Source organism: Ambystoma mexicanum, chromosome 9 (genome assembly GCF_040938575.1).
Source record: "Ambystoma mexicanum isolate Mex_15411 chromosome 9, UKY_AmexF1_1, whole genome shotgun sequence".
NCBI lineage: Eukaryota > Metazoa > Chordata > Amphibia > Caudata > Ambystomatidae > Ambystoma > Ambystoma mexicanum.
Window position 1 is genome coordinate 804,669,059 of NC_090931.1, and position 24,497 is coordinate 804,693,555.

Below are 24,497 nucleotides of genomic sequence, written 5' to 3' on the forward strand. Positions count from 1 at the left end.
TCAGTGGTGCTGTTACTTCTGTAGAGCCTTATAAATGATCTGACCAATTTGTGGCCTTTTAAATCACACCACCATTAAAGCTCAAGAGTTCACCCGCCTGTTATTACCAATTTAAGCCCGTAATCTTAAGAATATATCAGCTACAGAACTTTCCAATTGTATAGAGTCCTTAAAGGCTACTAGTAAAGGAACAGATTCTCCTGTAGCTTTGACGGATACCTACAATCCCACATTGACCTTTTTATTTTGACAGGATAGCCCCTCTTAAATCAAAAAAAAGGTCAGTCAAAACTCCAAACAACAAAAATGGTGGTCTGAGGAGCTGGCTACACTAAAAGAAAAAAGCTAAATGGCTAAAAGAAAGAGCCTGGCAAATAATTGTCTTGATGACAAACGAGCTTGGAAATCTTTAGCAGCTGAATACAAAAAATGCTATTTGTCATACTAAAAAAAAGTATTGTAAGTCTTGCATTTCATCAGCAGACAACAATAGTGGGACCTTTTTTTCTCTTTTTTTTCCATCTTGGGTGAGCAAAATGGCCCTATAGAAGTGGGCAATCCAATACCATCACCCGTCTGGATTCTGTCCCGGACATGCTACAGAGTTGGCCTTGCTAAATGTTCAGTCACAGATGTTTGACATTATCGACTGGGCAGGGGTGGGGATTCTCATGCTATTGGATTTTTCGAAAGCATTCGATCTCTTGGATCATGAATTTTTGCTTTATAGATTAATGAAACCCCGGGCTTCTCTGCCAACTCTGACATGGATTTCATAATTTTTGTCAAACAGGTTATCTAAAATCTGCTGGTGGGGTAAAATGTCAGAGAAGGAGGCGTTGACCTGTGGATTGCGGCAGGGCACCGTCTTGACACCAAAGACTGTGGTATGAATTTAGAGCGAGGTCTACACTCCTCAAACTCAAGATTGCTGCATGAGACATCAAGGTCTTGAAGCATGGATGCATCATCCACCTCTGTTTCTTCCTCCATTGAGAGGAGTAATTTAGTATTTTCATTGTCTGGCATAGTTGGATCACTGATGGGACCTGGTTCATCCACTCTTACCCTGGGGCAAGATGTATTCGAAATGTATTTTTCAGTTTAAGCTTTCTGATAAACTTAAGTCTATATGAAGATTTGGATGGCGCAAAGGAGAGACTTTTATTCAAGATTTCAATATCACTCAATACTGTGATAGATTCACAACTGGACATACCGACCGGAAAGCTGGAGAAGCAGAAGTCCAGGCGTGCAACGTAGCTGAACTGCGCAGTCGATGGAGGATGTGTATTCTACGAGGAACCACTGCAGCCCAACGAAGAGTGGGAGAAGCCATGAGATATCCAAGAAAGAAATCATAAGAGCCCGAGACTGACCAGAGCACAACAGAACCGTCCCTAAAGGTACAGGGGTTGCTGGAACGGTTGGTAAGGGCACAACAGAGTTGTGGAAAACACTTAACCCATAGAGCAAGGGTGAAGGCGGAAGCCCCTGGGGAGAAGAAAACATTGAGTACCAAAAACGGAACGAGAAGAAGTCTGGTCTGGGACCCGCACCCACAAAAGATCCCTATAAGTCATCTTGGGGGCAGTACTTGGCAGGAGAGTGAACCGGGTCTGCCAAATCAAAGCATTAGAGAAATGCTGGTCTGAGAACCGCACCAACAATAGAAGTATTACAAACCATCTTCCTTGTGGCAGTACTTGGCAGGAGAACAAAACAAGTCTGCCGCATCTTGAGATGGGGAAGCCTAGTCTGGGACCCTCAAAATGAAAGACTGAAAGTGTTGTGTGAAACCAAAGTGAGAGGCCAGGAGAAGGGAATCATTCTACTGGTAACCATGGCCCAGGAGAAGGGAGTCCTTCTCCTGGTGACCAATGCTTTTAGCACCATGGCTACCCCCTTACCGCATACCGGGTCCTGGTTCTCGGAATGGGTACTTACCGGGTCATTCCAACCTTGGAGGACCCGTATGTCCCCATTCTGAGAACCATTCCCATTGGAGCCCCCATAGGCCTCAATGGTAATGGGGAAGTAGCTAATAACGGTACCGCAATTCGCGGTACCGTTATTAGCTCTGAAGTCCCTTAGCAGGTCCCGTCCTTAACACCTGGTCAGACCAGGCGTTAAGGAAGGGACCCGCTAAGGGACCTTGGAATATGGAGGTAAGGGATTACCGGCACACTTACCGGTGCCAGTAATCCCTTACCTCCTGCCTCGTAATGAGGCCCATTCTGATACAAAGTCTTAAGAGAAGTACTGTAATTTGTCTTTTGTGTTGGAGGACACTTTTGGCCCAGGCAAGGGAGTAATTCCCCAAAGAAGTCAATACCTGGAAGTGAACTTTTATCCCCAGTCCAGAAGAAGTGATTCTTCTGGATCAAGAAGGCCTACTTTATCTTTAAGGGACAGTGGACTTTTGGACACAGGACGGTGGACTATTGATTTACACTGGCATTCTGACCGAACCCTTAGTATTTTAGTTGAGGCAGTGAAAGCCCTCTTGGAGATGGGGAAAGTTTGGTTTTATTTTTATTTTCTCAGCTAATAAGTCTATCAATTACCATGCCTCTTGTGTCAGTCTCCTTCTGCACCCTTAAAGCGCCCACTGTTTCTGGGCCATTTTCCCATATCCACTATCATGAGTACTTGTCCATGAGGCCTGTTTCTGTAGTGGGATCCATCTGCAGACGTTCCTTGGGTTAGTAGGGTGTTTACCCCCCAGCTTTGAATCCTATTATCTGGAGTGGGCTTCGTGCTGACTCTTAAACCGGTTCCCCCTGGCCTACTGGTTCTCGAACTCTAGGCTGGAACGCCTCTGAGGGCCACCTCTTCCTGCTTGCCCCTTCTTTGTCACCTGTGGCGTAAAAGGAAAGCTATCCTTACTTTTCCATATAGCTATGGTACATTTATGGTATTTGGCCACATTTCTTCCTAAGGAAGAACTTTTTAAACAGTTGAAATGCTTACTAGTTGACTTGCTATGGTACGTACCTAAACTATGTGTCCCTGCCCCTCCGCTCAATAGACCCCAAGAGTTGTAGCGCAAAGACTGTACTTTTAGACTATACTAGAAATGTATTGCTTTTAATGTAATACATCCCTGAAGTTCACTCTATGCATCCGAAGACATGGTGTCACAATGGTGTCACAGTGAACTGGGACCTATTCAGGACCTGAATTGTAGGTCAAAGTGTTCTCACTGCCTGTGGGACCTTTTGGGCCGGTTTCCTATAGTGTTCTAATCCTTTTCTCCACTCCATTTAAGGTTTCATATAGGTCAAGTGCTTGCCCATTTGGTTAGTCCCTTATATTGGATGTCTTCGAGTGAAGTAGAATCAATGTCTTCTCCCATCTCTGTTTTTTTAATATTTACTTGTTTAGTTGCTATATTTTTAACCCCTAATCTAATACTAAATGTGTATTTTTGACAGTATATTAAATGTGGTGTATTTTTTTGGAGCGGTATTCTCTTGATCATTTCTAGTTTGTATGATTTCTGTATTGGTGAGGGTAATGAACGTACAGAGTGTTAGCACTGAGGAGTATTGGTCTCTCATTGTGCATGCAAGATTTATCTTCCATTTTTTTTTTTTTAGCTATTTCGGCATACTGCCGAAGTACATTCATGAAGTACATTGCCTGTCTTTCTGGAGTTGAACATACTGAGATGCTGCCTCTAACAAAATTATTTGGATGAGCTTTAGTCTGAATCACTATGGTGATGACAAAGAGCAAACACGCTACATTTATTTTGCTTTCTTTGATGCAATCTGTTCTTCAGTCAGGGTCTCCCTAATGCACTTGTGTGGGCCCTACATCGACCTCTGAGCTCTACAGAGGGTACTGTGTGATATTGAGCATCAACTCTTCTCACAATGTAGTGTGTTGCCTTTGAAAAGGGACAACCGAATAAGTTAAAAGTTGAAAGACACTTAAATGCTACAAAAAGAGTAAGCGGTGCTCCAGCTATGCGTAAAGAACAACGCAAATTAAATCCACAAAGGCGCACTCCTATTTTTGTTGGTATTCTGGTAAAGATTGTTATTCCTTGAATTAGTGAAACAAAATGCCTGCTGACACAAGGTCTAGTTTTTAGTAAAACAAAAAAAACTTTATTTGGCTTTAAGAACCATAAAAGCAACATTACATCATAATATAAAATAGAACAAATTTAAAACCAGAAATAGATCAATAAGAATGACAATTTTACCAGCACAACCTAAAAAGCCCTAAAATTCATAAAACTAACAGGACATGTTTGAAATTCATATAAAACCAGTGGATCAACATCACAGGTTAGTTTACAAACTTTGATCTTCTTAACCAAACCCTCTGAAGAAACTTTGAGATTAAATAAACCGCCTTCAAATTGTTGATACTTTTTAAGAAGGCCACAGCTGCAGCAGTCTGTCCAATTCCCCTCGAACGAAGAAGTGGTAACGGATAACATTCCCTCAAGCCCAAGTATTCTGGGCAAAATAATAGGAGATGCCTGATTGATTCCTCGGAGTTGCCACAGACTTTACATTTGGTGTCCAGGGGAATGGACCATTTTGCCGTAGAAGTAGCCACCTTCAGGGTATTGGTACGTAGTTGAAGGAATAGGGCTCGGGCATAACCAGGTGCCACACAATCGAAGTAGGACTCAAAACTCTCTTCCTGCTTCAACATTAAATACAGAGATCCCGTCGAAAACCCGGCACATGCCCTTTTCATAATCCTACTAGTCGCCTCTTTGCACTTCGTTTTAACCAGTTTCCTGGAGCTCGGTAATAACCCTGCAGTACTGGACCAAAAAGCAGTCGGGTCCAGGTCCTTCAACCCTTTGCGAATAAACCTAAACCAAGGGAGAGAACATGAGCCAGGGACTTTCTGCAGACTTATTAGGCATTCTCAGTATTTTGTACTGGTGCTCTCCATAGTGTAGTCCAGTATGTCAAAGGCCTATTTGCTAAAACATCCGAAATATGTTTAAAGTCACATTCCCAACGAACACTAGTTATTGGGCCACCCTTTGGCTGCATGAGTAGGGCCCTCAGGAATGTATTATCAGCCACATTCAGCTGGACACAAGATATGATCTTCAGTGGGTGGGTTTGCACTGAACATCTTGGAAGGGACCCTTTACTTGAATGTCATCCAGCTCTATGTAGAAGTGTAAAGTTAAAATATCAGTTTATACTGTTTGGTTCAACCATTAAGTCTGCTCCTCCTGGCCTTTACGTGCCCACAGTGGTAAGGGGGGGGGACTGGTGCGGTTGGCAGCCTCCGCTTGCCATGTTCCTGCCTAGGATCACCAAGTATGAAACTGCAAACCGGGGCTTTAATAGACTCTAAATATACAGGCTGCAATGCTGCCTTTTGGGCTCAAGGTTGCCACTTTGCATGCAATCTCATGCACATTCTGCCATCTGGCTTTCACATCAATGCTTTGACTTGCTGCAATTGCAGCCCAGTGAGAAGTTGCATACTATTTAACTGTTCACTGGTTTACATCCCGAACTCCAAGTTGCCACTAATCTGCAACATTGTCCAATTGATATCCAGTGTCTGAAAAAAAGGCATTTGAAAATCAAGAAAAGAAAATGCAGATGAGATCATTGACGAGCATTAACCAAGTTTAACAATAATCTTGATCTTTAACTGGATCTTTTCATGATTTCTTTTTTTTTTACTTCCTTTTTTTCTAGCTCACACAGATGCCGAAGGACAAGGCTTTTGTCAAGGGGGATTTAGTATTGACTTTACAAAGGTAAGCTGTATTGCTTCTCCCCCACTGTCTCCATAAGCTAACTGATAATCCTGGTAAGTATTAGTCATTGAGCAGTCTATAAACAAATATTGAAGACCCTTTTATCAGTATTGGAAGTGCAACATCACTATTGACAAAAAGAATTTGGCGGCTATTCAAGTACATATAATTGTGTAAAATTAGTTGATTTAATTTGTGGCCATGGACCGAGGGGCACACAATGAGTTTGGTTTGCAATGTTACCATTTAATTACAGTATAATGGAAAATGTAACTGAATTTTAGATACTTTACACATTTTCAAAGTGCATCAAAACTATGAATACAATACTGTTTGTAAGAAATTCATTAACAGTTCCACCTTCAATTCAATTATATAGCTCCTATCAGTTTTTTATGACTTTTATAATAATTATATAAGAGGCGCTAAGAACTTATAGCTCCGAAATAGGAGCAAAATGGCAGTTCAGTTACTTACAAGTGAGCAAAAGGGACAAAAGTAAGTAGAATAGAGCACATGTACTTATTAAACAGTGCAAACAGTTTCAGTTCACCAGAGGAGTTCAAGTCTGTAGGCCAGGCCAAAGTCAATGGGCTAGTGTTCTGGATAAGAAAGAACAATTCTGGTATCAAACGGTAAAGTCTTTGCAAAAGTTCTCAGAAGTAGTTTAGGTGGGAAAGGATCATTTGTGGGGGGTCACAAGCTGATTAGGCCTCCAAGTTGGGAAAGTTTCGCAAAGTTTCACCGTGAGAGTGGCGTTCTCTCAATCGGGTTGGCACAGTACCTTAGTATGAAGAAACAAATGCAGCTGAAGTCATTGGTTCCTGGCATTTCCTGCAGGTCTCACTGTTCCTGAGCCTCAGTCGTGGGGACAAGAGTAAGGATGTCGGGGGACTCGTGCACTGCATGGGATCGTCGAAAAAGCAAACAAGATGGAGTCACTTCAGTTCGAGTAGCTTAGATTCAAGCACGCAAGCTGGTATCCCTCTCCTGGGTTAATCCTGACCAGCTTTGAGAATTGGGTCCAGGTGGCTTATGAGTTGATTGGTCCAGCCAACTCAAAGGAAGAAGTCGTCCTTCAAGGGGCTTCTCTGTCGAGATGAACTTGGAAATTCGGACCGCCGGCAGGGCTTCACCAGGCAAACCAATGGTCCAGGAGTTGCAGCAGCCGTCCTCTTCCAGCTCTTCTTCGGTTCTCTCGTTCCAGTGGTCGACTCTGCTTTCCAGTCCAAGAGACTCACCTTTTAAACAGTTTTCTCCCTTTAATTCCAGCCTAGCTGTCATTCACCCGGCAGGGTGGCTGTCCTTGCCGGACCGTCAGCCAGCCAATCACGCCAGAGTGCATTTGGGTCTCCTAGGAGACTAAGCACAGGGAGTTTTCGGGCCCCTCCCTCACTTCCTGCCCACCCCAGACACTCAGATGCCAGAGGCGGTCTTCAGTCCTGAAGCCCGCCAAAGGCATATGAACAAAGGGACCAAACCTAGTTTGGCGCGCAGAGACAAACACCAGAAGGGCCTTTCCCAAAAGAAAGGGCGAAAAAAGACCACCAGAACCTGTTTCAACAAAGGGGCTTAAGACACCATCTTGAAAAACATGGCTCCCGTGATTTTTAGCTACCGGTGTTCGCGGTCGTGAAAAATCATGGTAGTGGGTTGTAAAACCACTGCCATCAGCCTTTTCAATAAGAACGGGTAGCATTTGGCTGCTTCATGAGTATTTAGACACACGGGATACTATGTAACCCCTCCAGCACTTCATTGTAAAATGGTGTGTGCTGGGTCTAGGAATTTGGAAAGACTGGTAAAGTCAATTTCACTTTACATTCTCTAGGAAACAGTAGTTTAACCCACAGAAGGCATTTAAACCTCTGGGAAGTCTAAAAGACATCCCTGTGTCACTGCACTGAGGGCGCTGTGTAACACACATGAACAGATGCCTATTTAGTTATCTAAAACTCCATAATCAAAGAACACAAGTGTAAAACACACATCAGAATACATGAAGGAGTGGTGGGAAAAAAGGCTCACACTCTTTCCAGGTAAAAAATCAAGTCCTCAAAATCCAGCAAAGTTGTGGGGGTCTCTAAGGTGAAGTGAAATACCACGTTTATGAGAATTCTCCCTAACGTCCACCTTCAACGTTTCTCCACTGGTTGGTTGTTGAAGTAGGATATAGCCTGAAAAGTTGGTATATGGGTTGGCGGGGGCGTTCAAAGGGAATGAGGTGCTTTGGGTTCTGGACCAGCAGGGATCTGGTTCCAACTGGTGGTAGTCTTTTTCTGGTGACGCTAACCGGGAAGAGTCGGGCGCCCTTTTAAGTAACTGGGGGATGAAGGGGAATACCAGGGTGGGTGGAGGGGGTATGTTTCGGGTCTTTTTAGAGCTGTGGTTTTCGGTTGTCTTGGGGTGGATTTATGCCCGGAGTTGCAAGGGGATTCAGGAGGGTGGGGAATAGCAGAATGGATGTAGTCATTGATAACACAGGCGGGTGCAACCTGAGGGTGGGGACCCTGAATGTGAAGGGATGAACTCTCCCACAAAAAGGTCTTTAGTGTCGAGGGAATTCCACAGGTCCGGCCTAGATGTTATGTTTATCCAGGAAACTACGCTATAGGGGAGGCCCCCTAAGAAAAGTGGGGGTGGGACTTTCTTATTGGTAAAGGGCTAAGAATGGAGGTCACAAAGGTTTGAGGTGACGAGGTGGTTATGGCCCTCCTGGTCACCAGGGTTACTAAAATGGTGGGATTCACATTTGCTACAATCTACTGCCCCAACCATGGTCAACTGCAGTTTCTGAAGAAAACGCTGCCTCTCACCATATAATATTGGTGGGTGATGTCAATGCTTGGGCGGATTTCAAGCTTGACGGACAGGCCAGGGATGGGGGACGGATGCTGTGCCGAGACTGGCCTATGGTGGGACCCTGGAAATGTGACCACAATATGGTATCGGTGGACTTGAACTGGGAAGGGATGGTGCTCAGGGGGTCCAAATGGAGATGCAACAAATCCGTTTGGAAAGATCTGGTGTCCCATGCGGAAATGGCCAAAAAGATTGAGGATTTATTTTTAAATAAATAACACAGGTGAGGTCTCAAGGAGAATGGTCTTGGAGGTGGGGAAGGCGACATGGAAGGGGATCCTGATCAGGGATGGGGCCCGGAAGAAACTAGAGCAGACTGTAATTTGGAAGAGCGAAGACTACTGGAGGAAGGTCAAATAATTAGGAAATTACAGTTCCTGAAACAAAACATTTATGAAAAAGGTAATGATGCGGATGCACTCCTGGCGGCCAGACTATAAAGTGAGTCGTATTTGTGTACATTTACCTGACTTTTATCCTTTTAATAAAAGGGCCGTGGTATCACCTAACATAGTGTGTGGACATTCCATTGGGGATTCACTGTACCCAAGAACCAGTGGGCATCACCTCCCTTGGGTCTCAGCCCTGGTTGCTCATCCATAGCTACCCTATAGAGAACCTTGACTTGGGTGGTTTGTGCCACCAACTGTATAGGGGGCAGAAATACAGATACCCTCCTCCAGTCTTAACACTCATCGCCCCTATGATTGCAAGTTGTAGGCAGGGGCACCAATTCCCTGCAGTGGAATATATGCTTAAACAGGAAAGGAGAATGAAAATGTGAAAAATAATTCTAGAGTATTTTTTAAGAGATGTAGTAGAACTTCTCACTCACCTGCAGCTTCCCCTCTATTATTTGTGTCCAAGAAGGATGGAACATGGTGAACATTGTCATGTATACAGCTACACAAAGTTATAGCTGCCAGGAGCATAACATTTTGGTCAGAGTGCATGAGGTGATGAGTGGAAGTTGGCTTTTAGTACCAAATTTGGGCTAGTGGAATATCTTGTAATGGTTGGTTTGTCCAATTCTTTATTAATGAAATAGTATGAGAGTTCCTTGACCTGTGTGTTGTAGTGTATATAGACGACTTTCTCATTGTCCCCAAACCAGGTTTTGCATCATGGGCATGCAGAGAAACCATTGTAATCCGTTCACAAGAGTGCATTAAAACATCTTCGATACAAAGAAGTCTTTTATTTTTGTTCTTCACTATCACTTCCTTAAGAAGGTTAAATGACCTACAAGCATTGTCAAATGAACTCTGGGGGGGACAAGGTGGTTTTTAGCACACAAGCTAGTTTGTCAACATAATGTGTGTATGTATACATTTCATGTCAACCAATCTATTCACCTTCCTACTTTTCAAAAGCCACAACCTGGGGCTACAAACTCCTTAAACTCATTAGACCTGAGAAGAGGTATGATGTTCTACATTGCGAAGCAAGTTCAAAGGACTGCATAGATTTTCTTGTCTTTTTCTGCAGGCCACAAAGGCAATCCAGCCTCGAATCCAGCATTGCAAGTAGGATTGTAAGCTGAATTCAGCAGTTCTGCACAGTAACTCATGAAACACTACTAGCAACCCCAATGACACACTCCACCTGAGAAAAGGGAGCCCCACCAGCTGTCCTAGCAAATGTTCTGCAGGGCCTTATTTGCAAGTCCGCAACACGGAGCCCAGTAGAAACCTTTACAAAACGCTACTACATAAATACGCAAACATGGACAGACTCGCAGGTGGCTCAAGTGGTTCTCGGAAACATGTTTTTTACTATGCCTACAGTTAACCTAGCGCCACACTTAAAACCTTCCCCCTAGTCTATGCAAAGTTTGAGAACCTAGACTTATTCACAAGCCCCAGAAGACCAGCGCTACTTATGGAATAGTCGTTTTTATCATGCTAGTGCCTGTGCATGCAGAACATAAAACCATGCTCTTGCACTAATGCAACTTACTCGCAGTCCAATACAATATTATAAAACGAAACATCTGGGGCTTAGGTGGCAAGGGACAAGTTGGGAGACTACACAAGCTGGAGAAAGATGGTATGACAGGAATGCTCCTGCTGGAGCCTAATATTACTATAGAAGAAAACACATTTAAATACTCTAGACCAGCACCTAGATGGTGGGATGTGCAAAGAATGTGTCTGTAAACGGATACGAAAAGCAGAAATACTATTACTGGTTAAGGTTTGTCATATGTAGTATCAATTTGTATAATGCATTTTGTAAGAATTCTGATAGAAAATACCACTAAAGCTTGCCAACCACTAGAGAGCATCACAAAATTGTCCTCACCCTCAATATTCAGAATATTGAAATATGGTATTTTGGCATTAAAAATGTTGGATTTACCTGTACTTGATTGGACATACTGTGCTTATATTCGAAGTAGAATTCTTAGCCGCTTATTTTACAATGCAGACACTTTTTCCGACTGAGTGCCTCAGTGACTTCAGACAATGATATTGAAAAATACTGTGCATAATGTCCGCATACACACACACGCCCACCATTGCCCTTTTATCTCTCTCATACATCTCTACTCCTAGGTGCCTCTTTTTCTCTGACCCTTTAATACTTTGCATAATATTGATGTTGGCTTCCTCCTGGGTCTTCTCTCTGCAATACAATGGGCCTCATTACAAGTCACCCGGTATGGAAATAACGGTGGCGGTAAACCCGCCGCCACTGTTGTTTCCATACCGGGTGATCTCGAGTCCTGCAGGCGGAGGTGTCATTCCCGCCAGGTCTGACCTGGCGGGTTTAACACCGCCTGCCTGCAGGCGGACGTGGAAACACCGGCACCATCATGAGATGGTGCCGATGTTTCCATGGTCCCTATTCCCGTGGAGTCCTATAGGACTCCACGGGAATGGGGATTTACCGAATTCTGCCTCCGGAATTCCCAGGTCACTGGGGTTGTAATGCCCCGGAAATTCCGGGAATCATGGAGGCGGAATGGTAATACGAGTCCGGCAGTAACCGAGCCGGAAAAACCGGCAGGTTACCACCGTACTCGTAATGAGGCCCAATGTTTGTTTGAAGTGGATGCCCTCTTTCATCTCTCTCTTTTTATTCATCATTACCTATATATTGCTGGTAAGGCATACCTCTCTGCCTTGTTATGGCCAGGTACCTCAAACATGACCGTGGATGTGTGCACTCACCCATATCATGTCTTTGATGTGGTTTTGAAATCAGTTCACAATGGAAGGGTCTTCTCCCCTTAAATACTGGAATTTGGCCAAGGTAGGTTGCTTCTTTTAACAAAATGGTGTGGCCTAATAAAATATTGGAATAGATGCTAAATATGCAGAACAATCATCTGGTGTTTTTTATTGTGCAATTCATGTTGCCTTGGGTCTTATAAGACATTAAAATGCTTTACATTTCCCAATGTTTGTTTTTCTAGGCTGCCAGAGTTCTTCTTGGAGGACCCGGGAGCTTTTATTGGCAAGGTACAGTATATTACAACATCAACAATATTTGAATGTCTACATATATATCAATAAACAGATATGTGATTGTATATGTGAGAATAGTTTTGAGGTGAATTAAACACCAGCAAAGTTTTTAAAAAGAAATGTTTTAAATGTGTTTTATTGGTTTTTGCTGATACATGAGATAAAACATTTCCCAGCACTGTCTGCAGTAGTCACCTTCTAACACATCATAAACTCTTCCCAAAACAAGCCCATCTCCCTCCCTCCCTTCCAACTCCCACCCCCCAACATTGCCTAAAGCACCATTACACTAGTACTGCTCAGCATCTTGCTGGATTGGAACACCTATCGCCCTAGTTGGGGGTTTTCGCCTCGTCTTTATCTGTAACATCCTCAGTGAACAGGGTTTGTAGCAAAGCCTCCCATTCCATAATTCCCCAGTGGTCGCCCCGTGACTGCGCCTTATAGCCCCCCCTCCATGCCACTGATTCAGACAATGCACACTTCTTCAAATCCCGCCACCATTCCCCCACATCTGGCCGTCTGGGGGATTTCCATGCTATAGTAGTTCTATGTTTGGCCAGTATGTATGCCAGATCCTTCATTTTGTTGATATGTTTTGTTCTGGGACGTGTATAGCAGTCTAACAGGCATGCTCCTGGAGAAAGTATATCCGGTTTCTATACCCTCTTGGCCAGTCTACTCACCACCTCCTGCCCGTATCGTCCCACCACCGGACATGCCCAGAACATATGTAGTATCCCAGCATCTGTTTCCTTGCACCTGGGGCATACCTGCGTTGCTGTGCCCGGAAACCTTGAGATCCTAAACACCAGCAAAGTGATGGTGGGTTTGAAAGGCTAACAACTTACAACAGAAATGTGAAAGTAGAATTAGTAATTTCACAGTAAACACAGTGCCTCCTGGTAGCCATCACTGGAAGCTCACCCCCAGTTCATAGTCTAAGGAGCAATGCGTAGTGGGTCTACAAATTAGCTGAGATGTGAAGGTTCCAGAAAAATCTTTGCCTATAGGATAGTGCTATTTTCTACACAGCAATTTTCATCCCAGGACGGGCAGCTCTCAGGAATTCAGACAACTGCTTAAACGTTTCACCTTGATTCATGATTGTCGGTGCAATATAGGCTAAATTAAAAAAAAAACATTCCATGAAATGGAAGCTGCTATGTGAGGTAATCCCCTCTTAGATTTTACCACCGGATCTGCCTTTCTAAACAGGATTGTTCCCGATTATGGAAAAGGAACTGCAAGGTATGTGGCGCTCAACTTTCATGATTGTAGAAATGGGCTGTTTTGATTAGTCAGACAAGTCCTAAAGTGGAAGTTTTCCAACAAGTTGCACTTGTTAATGTGCTTCATAGATTGCAAATGTACTTGTAAATGTTTATTACTTCCAGGCTTTGCATAGTGTTCCTAAGTGTGAACACGTAGGCCATGGCAGGCATGTGTATTCTACTTGCAACATGGATCTAAACGAGATGTAATTTCTATTTCAATAACTGCATTCCATGTGCAAATAGCTTGTACGTCCTCATACTGTTATCGGTTCTCCTACTTCCCATGCAAATAACCGCAATCGATTGCATGATATGTTTTCTGAAAGTTCTAACGATAGCATCTGGTGACTACGATTGCACACCCAGAAAAAAAGTTTGCTTTTACCCAAGCCACAATTTCTAGGATGTAAAACCTCCAATCAGTCACTTGTCACGACATGTCGGCAACCAGTATTTTGCGCATTTTCAGTCAGAAAATGAAATCACAAGATCCTTGGGAAGATTTGTCTGAGGTGTGGCCCACTGTGTTCTTTCATTATTGACTTTCCAGAGTGTTTGGTAAATTGTGGGTTTGGTGCCTTGAATCCTAAACCCAGAGGATAACCTCTCCCATAATGAGTATTATTGGAGGTGTAGTATTAGATTTGGTATCTGGTCTGTAAATGAGCCATTGTCTAGTAGGCTGTGATACACTTGGATGATGAATGGTGATGAGATACAGGGATCAAGTGGTTTGGCTGTCGGAAGCGGCTGTTTTTGTTTCACTGCTTACGACCGAGTGACTCTGCGTCCAAATGTGTGAGGGTCGTTCCTCTAGCAGAGCCAAGCGGAAAGCATGTTGCTGGGCAGAGGCAGCTTGGAGTGATTCGGAATGGTATGTGTACCAGGAGACGTGTTTTCAGAAGTGCAGCGAGGCAAGTGTGGCCGTTTTAACTGGAGTCTGGACCCAGAGCTGAATTAAGCTGAATCGAGCTCTGGTGGGGTCTTTTGCCTGGGACTGTAGCTCGAAGCCTCTCCCTATACCCGCTTCCCCGTAGTCCCGGTTGGAAAGCTAAGTCCGTTGGCACATGCTCCAGCAGGTGCCTGGGAGTGCAGGTTTGCAGATAGTGTTTGATACTCGGCTTCCCAGGTATTCTGAGTACCTGGGTATTAAATTTGACGCCACTTGCTGTCCATAATATCACCATTATATATTACTCACACTGCAACTGCATCCACTGATGGTGGGCAACTAGATTTGCGATTATCATCGCTGCTGGTGTCTGGATAGCTGTATAATTGGTGTGATCTGCGAATCAATGTTTCTGATGTTTGTTAATCTGCTTAGAATCACATGCTGTGCATAGGTCCGACATCCAGTGGTCACTGCGGAGTATTGCATTTTGTTTTTCGTGGTCGAAAAGGGGACGTCGACAAGGCGTGTCTGTAACACTATCCCTATAGTGACGTGCGTTGTACCCACAATCCCTCACGCGTCGAGGTCCCTCAGATTGTTTTATTCCGCCCAGCTACTGGTCGCCTTTATGCGGAGCTCCTCGAGAGACATTGCCAAATAGTTTCTTCGACCTTTGGTCGTTTGTTATTAATACCAATAACGATAGATCCCTCCCTCGACGCAGAGCCGTTTCTTCTAGCCGGTGGTAGTCCTTGAGCTGCCCTTATTACGAGCTGAATACTGCTGTAACTACCTTTTGGGTCTGGCAAGAATATACTTACCAGTGATACTTAGGACCCGCTCGACCAGGTGCGGTGACTGCAGAATTTAGAAGTCTTTGAGCCGCCCCTGATCCTGTGTTTTGTTGTGTCGAAGTAAAAGTAATAACTGGCACGAATTGCTGGTTGAAAAGAGCTGTTGGTGTGAATATACCTGTTCAATATGAAACTAAGAAATAAACAAACAATGCAAAAACAAAGAGGCATATTTGAACATGGCTTCTACTTCGACAAAAATTACTGATTTTCTTTGTGGGTCGAGCTGTCTCAACGATACCTATTGAAATACATAATGAATCAGTGGAATTGGGGATGCTTGTTGAGGAGGTGGCCTGCACTACGGCCAAACTGGACAATAACAATTCACTCTTAAATCTGTTCTAGCTGGGAAGGGCAAATCATCAACCCGAAAAAAGCAGCAGCTGAGAAAGATGGAAATTCTATGTCTAACGATCAAAGAAATATTTGAAATCAGTCGGGTATTTGTAATGAAAATCATATCTGTTTCTACACGATTATCCTGCTCACTCCGGCTCACTGGCCTAAATGATGTTACATCGAACTCTGTTAAAGATGCAGGTTAAAGGCCCTCATCACAAGTTGGGCCGTGCCGCTGCATTAACGCACCGCCCAATCGCGAGTTTGGGAGAAAGTTGGTGGATGCACCTCCAGCTCTCAGATGGTTGTGAATGCGCTGAATTTCTGCACATTTTCGGCACAATTTCTGCCGCAGTAATTGCGCCGAGAATGCCCCATTGAGTCCTATGTGGATTTTCACTGCCACTTATCCAGTCTTAATACCGCTGGACCAAGTGCAGTAATAGTAATTGCGTTGGGCCGTATTCTGGCGGATTTACTGCCGGGATACCGCACAAAGTTTACAATTGGGTGTTCAAATGCTATGGGGCTCATTACAAGTATGGCGAAAAATTGACGACAATGGAATTACTGCCACATTTCTCACACAGCTATACTACCGGGGTATCGCCCTGGAGTGGGGAATTTACCTCCAACATCCAGCTCGAGGTAAATCCTCCCACTTCCTGCCGAAAATTGGCAAAAGTGTCAGAATTACTTTGGCAGTAATTCCATCATAAATGCCCCACAGAGTCCAATGGAGACTCAAAAAATGGGGATTACCTCTGCCAACACCACTTGTAATCCGGCGGTAATTCCGACAGACCAAGTGGTGGAAACGGTAATTCCATTGTGCAGTATTCTGGCAGATGTACCACCAGCATACCACCCAACTCATACTGAGACCCTATGTATGTTACTTGTGCATATACAAAACCTTGTGATGCGTGTACACCTTCCTCGTGTAAATGTAATTTTGTTAAAGGCTGTATCACATTTGCAGCATTTCATAACCTATAGACATGTAGTTATTTGAGGCTTCATTAGTGTGATGCATATGTGGCTCAATAGTTGGGGTTTATGAATGTATATTTGCTTTTCCTCTTGCAGGTCAACTCATTTCTGATGATGTGGAAGACATTGTGAAGCAGTCTGACCGCAATAACTATAGCATTAACTATAAAAATCGATTGGCGACCCGGTCGGCTGGTGCTGAATATGATGACAGCTATCTGGGTAAGCAATGGAAGCATGAAAAACACTCATGATATTTAGTGGTGGTTAAACCGTGTTTTCAAAATTGAGTGCCTATGTCATGTTTTCCTTTCTCAGAAATTGTAATTTTACTAAAATATCTAATACCACATATAAGTAGTGAACTCTGTGTGTGCTTTGATGAATTACTTTGAAAAACTCAGATAATACACATTTCCAAATGGGTATTGTGCTGACTGCTCCAAAGCATGTGAGACACCAAATACATTACCAAATGGAGATGTATACTCTCTGTAAAAAGTTGTCAATTTTACAGTCATTTTGTTTTTTTTTAATGATTATGTAGAGGCGGGTCTGTCTTTAGAAAGCAGTGTAGCAAGTGCGCGTTCATCATGTGGATTGGGATGTTCTATATTTTAGGAACGTTGATGGTGAAGACTTGATTTTAGGTCTCCTCTTTGCTACATTCCTGGATTTTTAGCCTGGGTGCAGGTAGTGTCATCCTTGCTAGGGATTGCTGGGTGGGAGGGTAGTTTGTCAATATAGTTTTGTAAATGATGAATCTTGTGGTTCCCTTGTGATCTGTAATTGCTGTCCGTATGTTTCCAGGCTTTGGCCCCATTTGGCTTAGTGCTCACCCTTCTGGGTTTTTCCCCTTTAAGCCTCTTGCAAATTACAAAGGGGGGAGGGCATACAGAGTTGCAAGTTATTTTAGCTCATTCCATACCTTGCCTATTGAACAAAGTGTCTTGATTTGTATACTTTGCTCAAGTGGAACACCAAGCACTTTAAATGATGGGGTTGTAGCCTTGTTGTTGAGTGTGACGCATGCTACTGCTTCCTTATTTAGAAATCTTAACTATTTCAGGATATGTGATTGGAGTAGGCTGATGTACATAACACGACAATAGTACAACAATCATAGAATCCACACTCTTCCAAGATCCATGCAGTGGTTGGATTTAAATAAAGGAAGGTACCCATCACAAATAAAAGTGCTTTTTAATACACAAGCTTGACTTAAGTGTTGATATTGGCTGTCCACGTAAGCTTCAAATTGAGCGTTTGAGTTTGTCACTTTGGTTGGTGACTAGGGGAATCCCTCAACGTCTGAGGCCAGCTGAACAGCACCTTTATATGGAGACATCGATTTTATTTTATTTATTGTTCACTTGTTAAGTGCTTATACAGGAAGCAAATACTGTTTCAAAGCGCCCACAGGTCAGCAAGGAGGGGACAGAGGATGATGGACAATGAAATTACAACAATGTTAAATAATTAACTACAACAATATAAGAGACAGTGGGGAGAGGAAGACGAACCTACAATGCCTTGTGAGTGTTCAGAACGTACAAGTGCAGAGGGGAGAGGGGCATGGGATAAGTGCTCTGGTGCTCATGGAGAGCAGCAGGTGAAGTGCAATATCCAGTGGTGGAAGGTGAGCCGAGGCAAGTGTAGAGGATACAGCAGCAGGGATTATAAGATGTGGGAGGTCATGGCCCAGAGGATGCATAAGGAACCTGCACACCAATCAAGCTACTGTGCAATTAGCAGGGGAGAGAGGGAGAGAAGGAAGAGGTAAAGGGGAAGGTCTTGAGGATTTTCCGGAACTTGAGGAGGTCCTGCTCAAGACGAAGAGGGAGGGGGGTGTTGTTCCAAAGAAGGGAGCCCGCTGAGGAAAGTGATCGACCACCTGCTCTGTTTAGCAAACCGCTTTACATGCAAGGAGTTGGTGCTAGAGGAACATGGGTGTCTAGAGTGGGAGTATTTAGCCAGAAAGAGTTGCAGATAATTAATTGATTCCACTCCCTCCTCCATTGGTAAATATTTGACTGTTACCTAGTTTAGGATGTATCTGCCAGCTGTCAGTGTATAGTTGGATGATGTCACCTGCTTAGGCCTCATGCTATATGTGGGGTAAAGTTGCTGGGGCGGTTGGTCTACCACCTGCTTCATGATGTGAGACATGCAAGCATCATTGTTAACATCCCCTCATTTCTCCAAGACTGGGAGCCAGGAATAGGGGAACCACCACATGGCTCTTGGAGTCACTACTTGTCCTTTAGGAAAGCAGACACAGAATGATGAATTGAAAGCTGAGGTCCTTTTGTTTAGTTATTGTAATCCGGCAACTTATCAAAGCAGAACTCGCTCCACGCACTGCTACCATCGGGCGGAATCTGCAGATCTCAAAATGGATGCAAATCCTTAAGACTGTGCTCTTGGATTGTGGCTTGTTTGCCATAGCACTCATGCGGGAGTCCGCGGATTCCAAGATGGTGGACCAGACTTTCAGTGACACTGTCCACGTTTGGATAAAAAGTCTCTGAAATTAAACTTTACAACTGAACTCAAGAAGCTTGCACAACCAATCCCTAAATAGAGTAACTGTTTTCCCCTAACTGGAAGTGCATGCCACAAGCGTAAGTCCTTGCCAGAATGGGAGCAACTGCTATTAAAATCCTACCTGAGAAAAAAGTAGTGTGCTAGTTTGAAGAAGCAGAACAGTGAGGGGAGGCATGGGGATGGTTGAGGTGCAGGTGGTGGTGATGTTGGTGGTTGCAGAGGATGGTCGCAAGTCATAAAATGAGCAGTGCTGCATAGCAATTTGCTATGCAAATCTGTAGGTTTGCTAATTAAATTGACACTTGTCTAGCAAGGATAGCTAGCTATAGGTTACTTGTTCAGTGGAGCCCAGCTCACCCTGTGTTCTTGTCTTTCTCTCTGTACTTGCTTTACCCTCTTTTCTCTGTTCACTGTAAATGCCTGTGCAGGAGTCCCAGGCAAGAATTATGTTTTTTCTTTTTTAAATACATGAAAACCAGAATGAATCGGGATGATACTTTAAATAAGCTTTGTATCCTGTCTGGCAAAGACCAGTATGTGTTAACTTTTTATTTTTATTTCTAAAATACCATTCCTAAACATGTAAGTGGTTTCATAATACATAATTACAGTATTGCTACTGTAAAACACTGCATTGTATCCATGCTTTACATTAAAGTTTAGGTTAGTGTATCTAAATCTCAGTGTAAACTATATTTCATTTTGTTGCCGAAGATGCATCACATTGACGAGTGAACACCTTTGAAAATACACATGATCAAGAACCACATGCTTTTCATGGCAAACCTTGTTCTGTGACTTGCTGGTTGCATATATGTGCAACTGGTGCTCAACCGATGAGCTCATCCCATACATAATGAACACACATTGCTTTATTGGACATTTTAGGGAAAATCTTTTCCTCCCTCATTCTGGACCATCTGCGGATATGGGAAAGATCGTCAAAATGCAAAGATATATTACAAACAGGTTTCCAGAAAAACGGAACGATAGCAATCAACATCTTGATAATAAATATTTTCAAGGCAAAAATCAAAGAAGGGGCGCCAAAAATATACTTGGCCTTTGTGGACATGTCAAAAGCGTTCGACAAAGTGGACAGAAATATGCTATGGGAAAAATTGGATGCGTGGGAATACCCAAGATCGGTGCTGGATCCCCTAATCGCACTGCACTCAAATACAACGGTAAGAGTGAAATTAAATCAACAGGGAACACTCTCAGATGAAATTCAAGTAAAAAGGGGCATAAAACAGGGCTGTCCACTTGCGCCCGCACTATTCATTGCCTTTCTGGGAGATTTGCAATATTCGGAAAATGAGATCAGAACGTTTCCACCGAAATTAGGGAAAACAACTATTCCCCGTCTCCTATATGCGGACGATGTGATTCTCATCGACCAGACCAAAGTGGGATTACAACGGAAATTAACAAATTTGAAAAAATACACAGAAGAAAACCGCTTAGAGATAAACAAAAATAAAACAAAAATCATGATCTTTGAGAAACATGGAAAGAATCCAACAACAACGGAGTCATGGTATCTGGATGACATAAAAATTGAAAAAGTAAAAAACATCAGATATTTGGGGTTCGAACTAGACAACACAACAACAGATAAAGCTATGCAAACAGTACTCTGGGACAAGGCAAAGACCCTGATAGCACAAATGAGAAAACTAGATAAGAAATTTGGCAAATTCACCCTAACGCCGGCAATCAATTTCTATAAAATGAAATTAGTCCCCTCGCTGACAAGCGGAATGGAAGCGTCTCTATGTATTCCGGAGAACATATGGAACAAAATAGAAGGTACGGTTTGGAGATCTGTTTTGGGGCTGCCCAAATCAACTGCAATTGCGGCCATTAGAAGGGAACTTGGACTAACATCTCTGGCCTCGATAGTCGACGCCAGCGCAATGAGGTTATTTAGAAAAATCATTTTAGCAGACTCCCTTCCAATCTACGCTGTAGTCAAAGAAGAAATGGTAAACGGAAATTGCACCGTATTCAAAAAGTGGGCTGAAGCCAGAAAAGAAAGATTGTCGCAAATAATATACTCGGAAACAGATTTAAAAGAAAATCCCGACAAAATCAAGCGGAAACTGCAGGAAATGGACTGGATTAAAACCATAGAGACAGCAGCAGACAACAAATTGTTACAACAGCTTCCGCCCACGTTCAATAAACCAAAGGTGCCTATAAAATGTCAGCAAATTCCCAGAAAAGAAAAAAAGACACTTGTTTATGAAAGCGAGACTAAATATACTTCCCACAAAACAAATACTCGCCATCAGAGGTATGGCGGAAAATCAAATATGTAGGTTATGCAAAAACGCGGACACTGTGGAAACGATCAGGCATCTGGTTCTAATCTGTCCCCACACCAAACAGAACAGAATTACCTACCTATCGCCGCTGATCACAACTCCCTGGATGTTCGAAGAAGATAACATATGGAATAGACTAATCTCAGGTGAAGCCACCCGGTGGACCATGGCCATGGCAAACCTCATTGGATTGGCTTTTAAACAGATAAATGAAGCTCTTCCCACTGAAGCTATTTCATCACCACCAGCCTAAAGGAACTCCTGGATAATTTCACTTGAAATGCACTCAGTCTGTGAAAGGTCGCACTTAGATCTGTAGAGAAGCCAAAAAAAAAAAAAAAAAAAAAAAAAAAAAAATTTCGAAGATTTTCGTAGAATCTCGGAGGGTTAAACCTGCCGATCTTTTTGACAAAATTACAGGTTCAGCCTGAAATAAAAGTCAAAAATAAAAAAAAAAATGAACACACAAAGCTAACTTAATGTTTACGTGTAGTAATCAATAGTTCCATCGAGTCTCTATTTGTATTTATTTATTTTTTACATTTATAAAGCCCACAAAGCAGCCCTTGGGCAACGTGGCGCTGTTGCAAGGTAGCTTACTTGGTTACACATGAATGAAAGCCTGTCTGTGGTTCGTGGGTTACAGAAGAACCTAGTACAAGACAGATGGCGGTACTGGTTACAGAGGAACGGGTGCCTCTGAAGGTTCAGAGGGTTACAGGTGAACTGGATACATCCCTTACATTCTTGAACATAAAAGTACCAGGGAGTGAAGCTAGAAGCAGTGTGTGGTCTAGTTGAAGAGCCTCGGTTTAAGGGCTTTGCGGAAGGCATAGTGCGAGGTCTCATTCCTTGGGTCAGGTGGGAGCGCATTCCATTATCTTGAGGCTATGAAAGGGAAGCTGACACTGCCAGCTTTGGCACATTTGACAATAGGAATGTTGAGTTGTTAGTGTGATCTCGTAGGCCTGGAGTAGCCGGCTCTAACTAATTTCGCTGAAAGATAGGAAGAGGCTGTGTCGGCGAGGCACTTGTTGGTGATGGCCAGGGTCTTGAAGAGGATGAGTTCTTTGACTGGGAGCCAGTGTGCGGAGCGCCTAGCGTTGGAGATATGTTCTCTCTTGGGTATGTTAAAAGCTGCACAGAGAGTGTTGTTTCGAATTATTTGCAATCTGTTAATATTTTTTTGCTGAGGTGCTCGCAAAGAGAATGTTGCAATAATTTAGTTTTGCACCTATAGTGGCTCTGGCAATTGAAAGACCGTTCTGGGTAAATAAGTAAGGTTTGACCGCATTAATTGTCTTCGTTGTATATGAGGCTGAGGAGGCAATGGTGCTTACTTGGCGACACAAATATAGAAAAGGAGAAACCCAGAGAAAACTACTCGTGTGAGTAGTAATTTATCTACCTTTTGATTTGGGGTAATTGGACAGACCATATATATATAGCAGCAAGGTAGAATTATCCCCAACAGCACTTCCAAACAGTCAGTTAATACTTAGAAAACACATACATTTTATTCATAGTCAATAAAAAAACACAATAAAAATCAAACATTTATAAAAACATAGTGTCAGTTACATTGAAAAAGAGCTAGCAATTAAATAGCAGCAGTTCATTCCTGATGTAATAAAGGCATCAGTTTACTTCATCCCTATAATGCCCTTTTTTGTGAATTAGTAAAGTAGCTAATTTGTTTGCATAATGAATGTGTGGACCCGTTCAGGAGGGTAGCAGGACCTCCAGACCCTCTCACGGCCGACCATGGACCCAGTGTATGGCCCCATTGTATTTCCCTGCCCATCGCAGCTCTCGGCACCTGGGTCTCCAGCCCACTCCTTCTCTCCAGCCCGCTCTTTCTCTCCAGCCCGTTGCTTTTCTGTCACTATGACAGGCATTTTTATATCAATCAGGTGTGTTAAGTGACCCCAGGTGTGGGTCATTGAGTTCAAATGCCTGACTATAGACCACTCAATTAGGCACAAATGCCCGGTTGTTCCACTGGTATGCCATTTTTAAGAGGGAGACCTAAATGTTGTCCTCGTTGCGCCTATTCCACTCATCTTGACATCAGCAAAATGAAAGGTGTCCATCGTTGCTGTACCCCTCCTCCCCATCTTCGATGTATCCCTCCTCCCCATCTTCGATGTATCATGTGTGAAAAATGCTACTCACTCAGACAACCATTCAGACCCTGTCTTGAGGATGGTGATGAAGAGATACAGCTGCAATACCTGGAACTGACAACCTCGACGAAGCTGATGGTGTCACTGCTGACAATCTGACATAGATGCGTCAGACATGAAGCATATAGGCATCCCTGCATAAAGTTATGCAGACACGTTTGTTGATGGACATGAAGGAAATGCTTATGACTCACTTAGATGACGCACATGCACTTTTCGCTGTGAAGAAACTGCAAGGCGCGCACGCATACATACGAATTGATTGCTGACGCTTAAACGTGACTAACATGGGCTGCCATGTAAATTGAGACAAAGCCACAAGGACTTTGGAATGGATGGAAGGGAGCAGAATGGACTCGAGAATGCAGAGTTGAACTGACAGGCTGATCTTGGTAAAACACCCAGACCAGGCTTCTAGTGCAGTGCCGTGTACTGCCTTGCCAAGGACACTGAGAGAAATAAGTCAACAGAAAGGATAAGACACCTGCATGGAATACTAGCTGAAAATCCTCATAATTGCACACAGAATAAATACATTTTGTAGTCTCTACACATGTGATCTAAACCTGCAAGTCAGAGCCTATTGCGTTCATTTGAGCCAGACCGAGGTGGATGTTGCCATTGAACTGAATGTAAGATGATACAAAACAATGTTCCGTTCAAAGCCGAATTGTCTTTCTCGAGGCCTAGGAGATCGGAGATGGTAACATGTCGAACATGCAGCGCCGTTTCCCACCACCTCGAGTATTTGTGCTTGGCCTGGTAACTTTCCAAGGCTGAGAAGACCCTCTTTGCCCAATCTCTATCCAACTTTCACGCCAAGCTCCTACTATGTTGCATCCACCAATCACCACACGCTAACCTGTAACACTTGTACACTCCACATTCAGAGTTGGTAACAGGAAGGGCCACCAGATATGTTTTACCCAATTGCTCCTCTAACTCTTTATGGAATGTAAATGTAGTTTACCTTACTAACC

At 43.3% G+C, this 24,497-nt stretch overlaps 1 protein-coding gene across 1 annotated transcript in view; it reads left to right on the forward strand.

Annotated features, from left to right (window-relative positions):
* ITGAV (integrin subunit alpha V) overlaps positions 1 to 24,497 on the forward strand; it is an 800,372-nt gene that overhangs the window by 195,495 nt on the left and 580,380 nt on the right. The window contains exons 5-7 of the mRNA XM_069615781.1: positions 5,697 to 5,758; positions 12,042 to 12,087; positions 16,551 to 16,676. Coding sequence (XP_069471882.1) covers positions 5,697 to 5,758; positions 12,042 to 12,087; positions 16,551 to 16,676 — 234 coding nt within the window. The remainder of the gene's footprint in view (positions 1 to 5,696; positions 5,759 to 12,041; positions 12,088 to 16,550; positions 16,677 to 24,497) is intronic.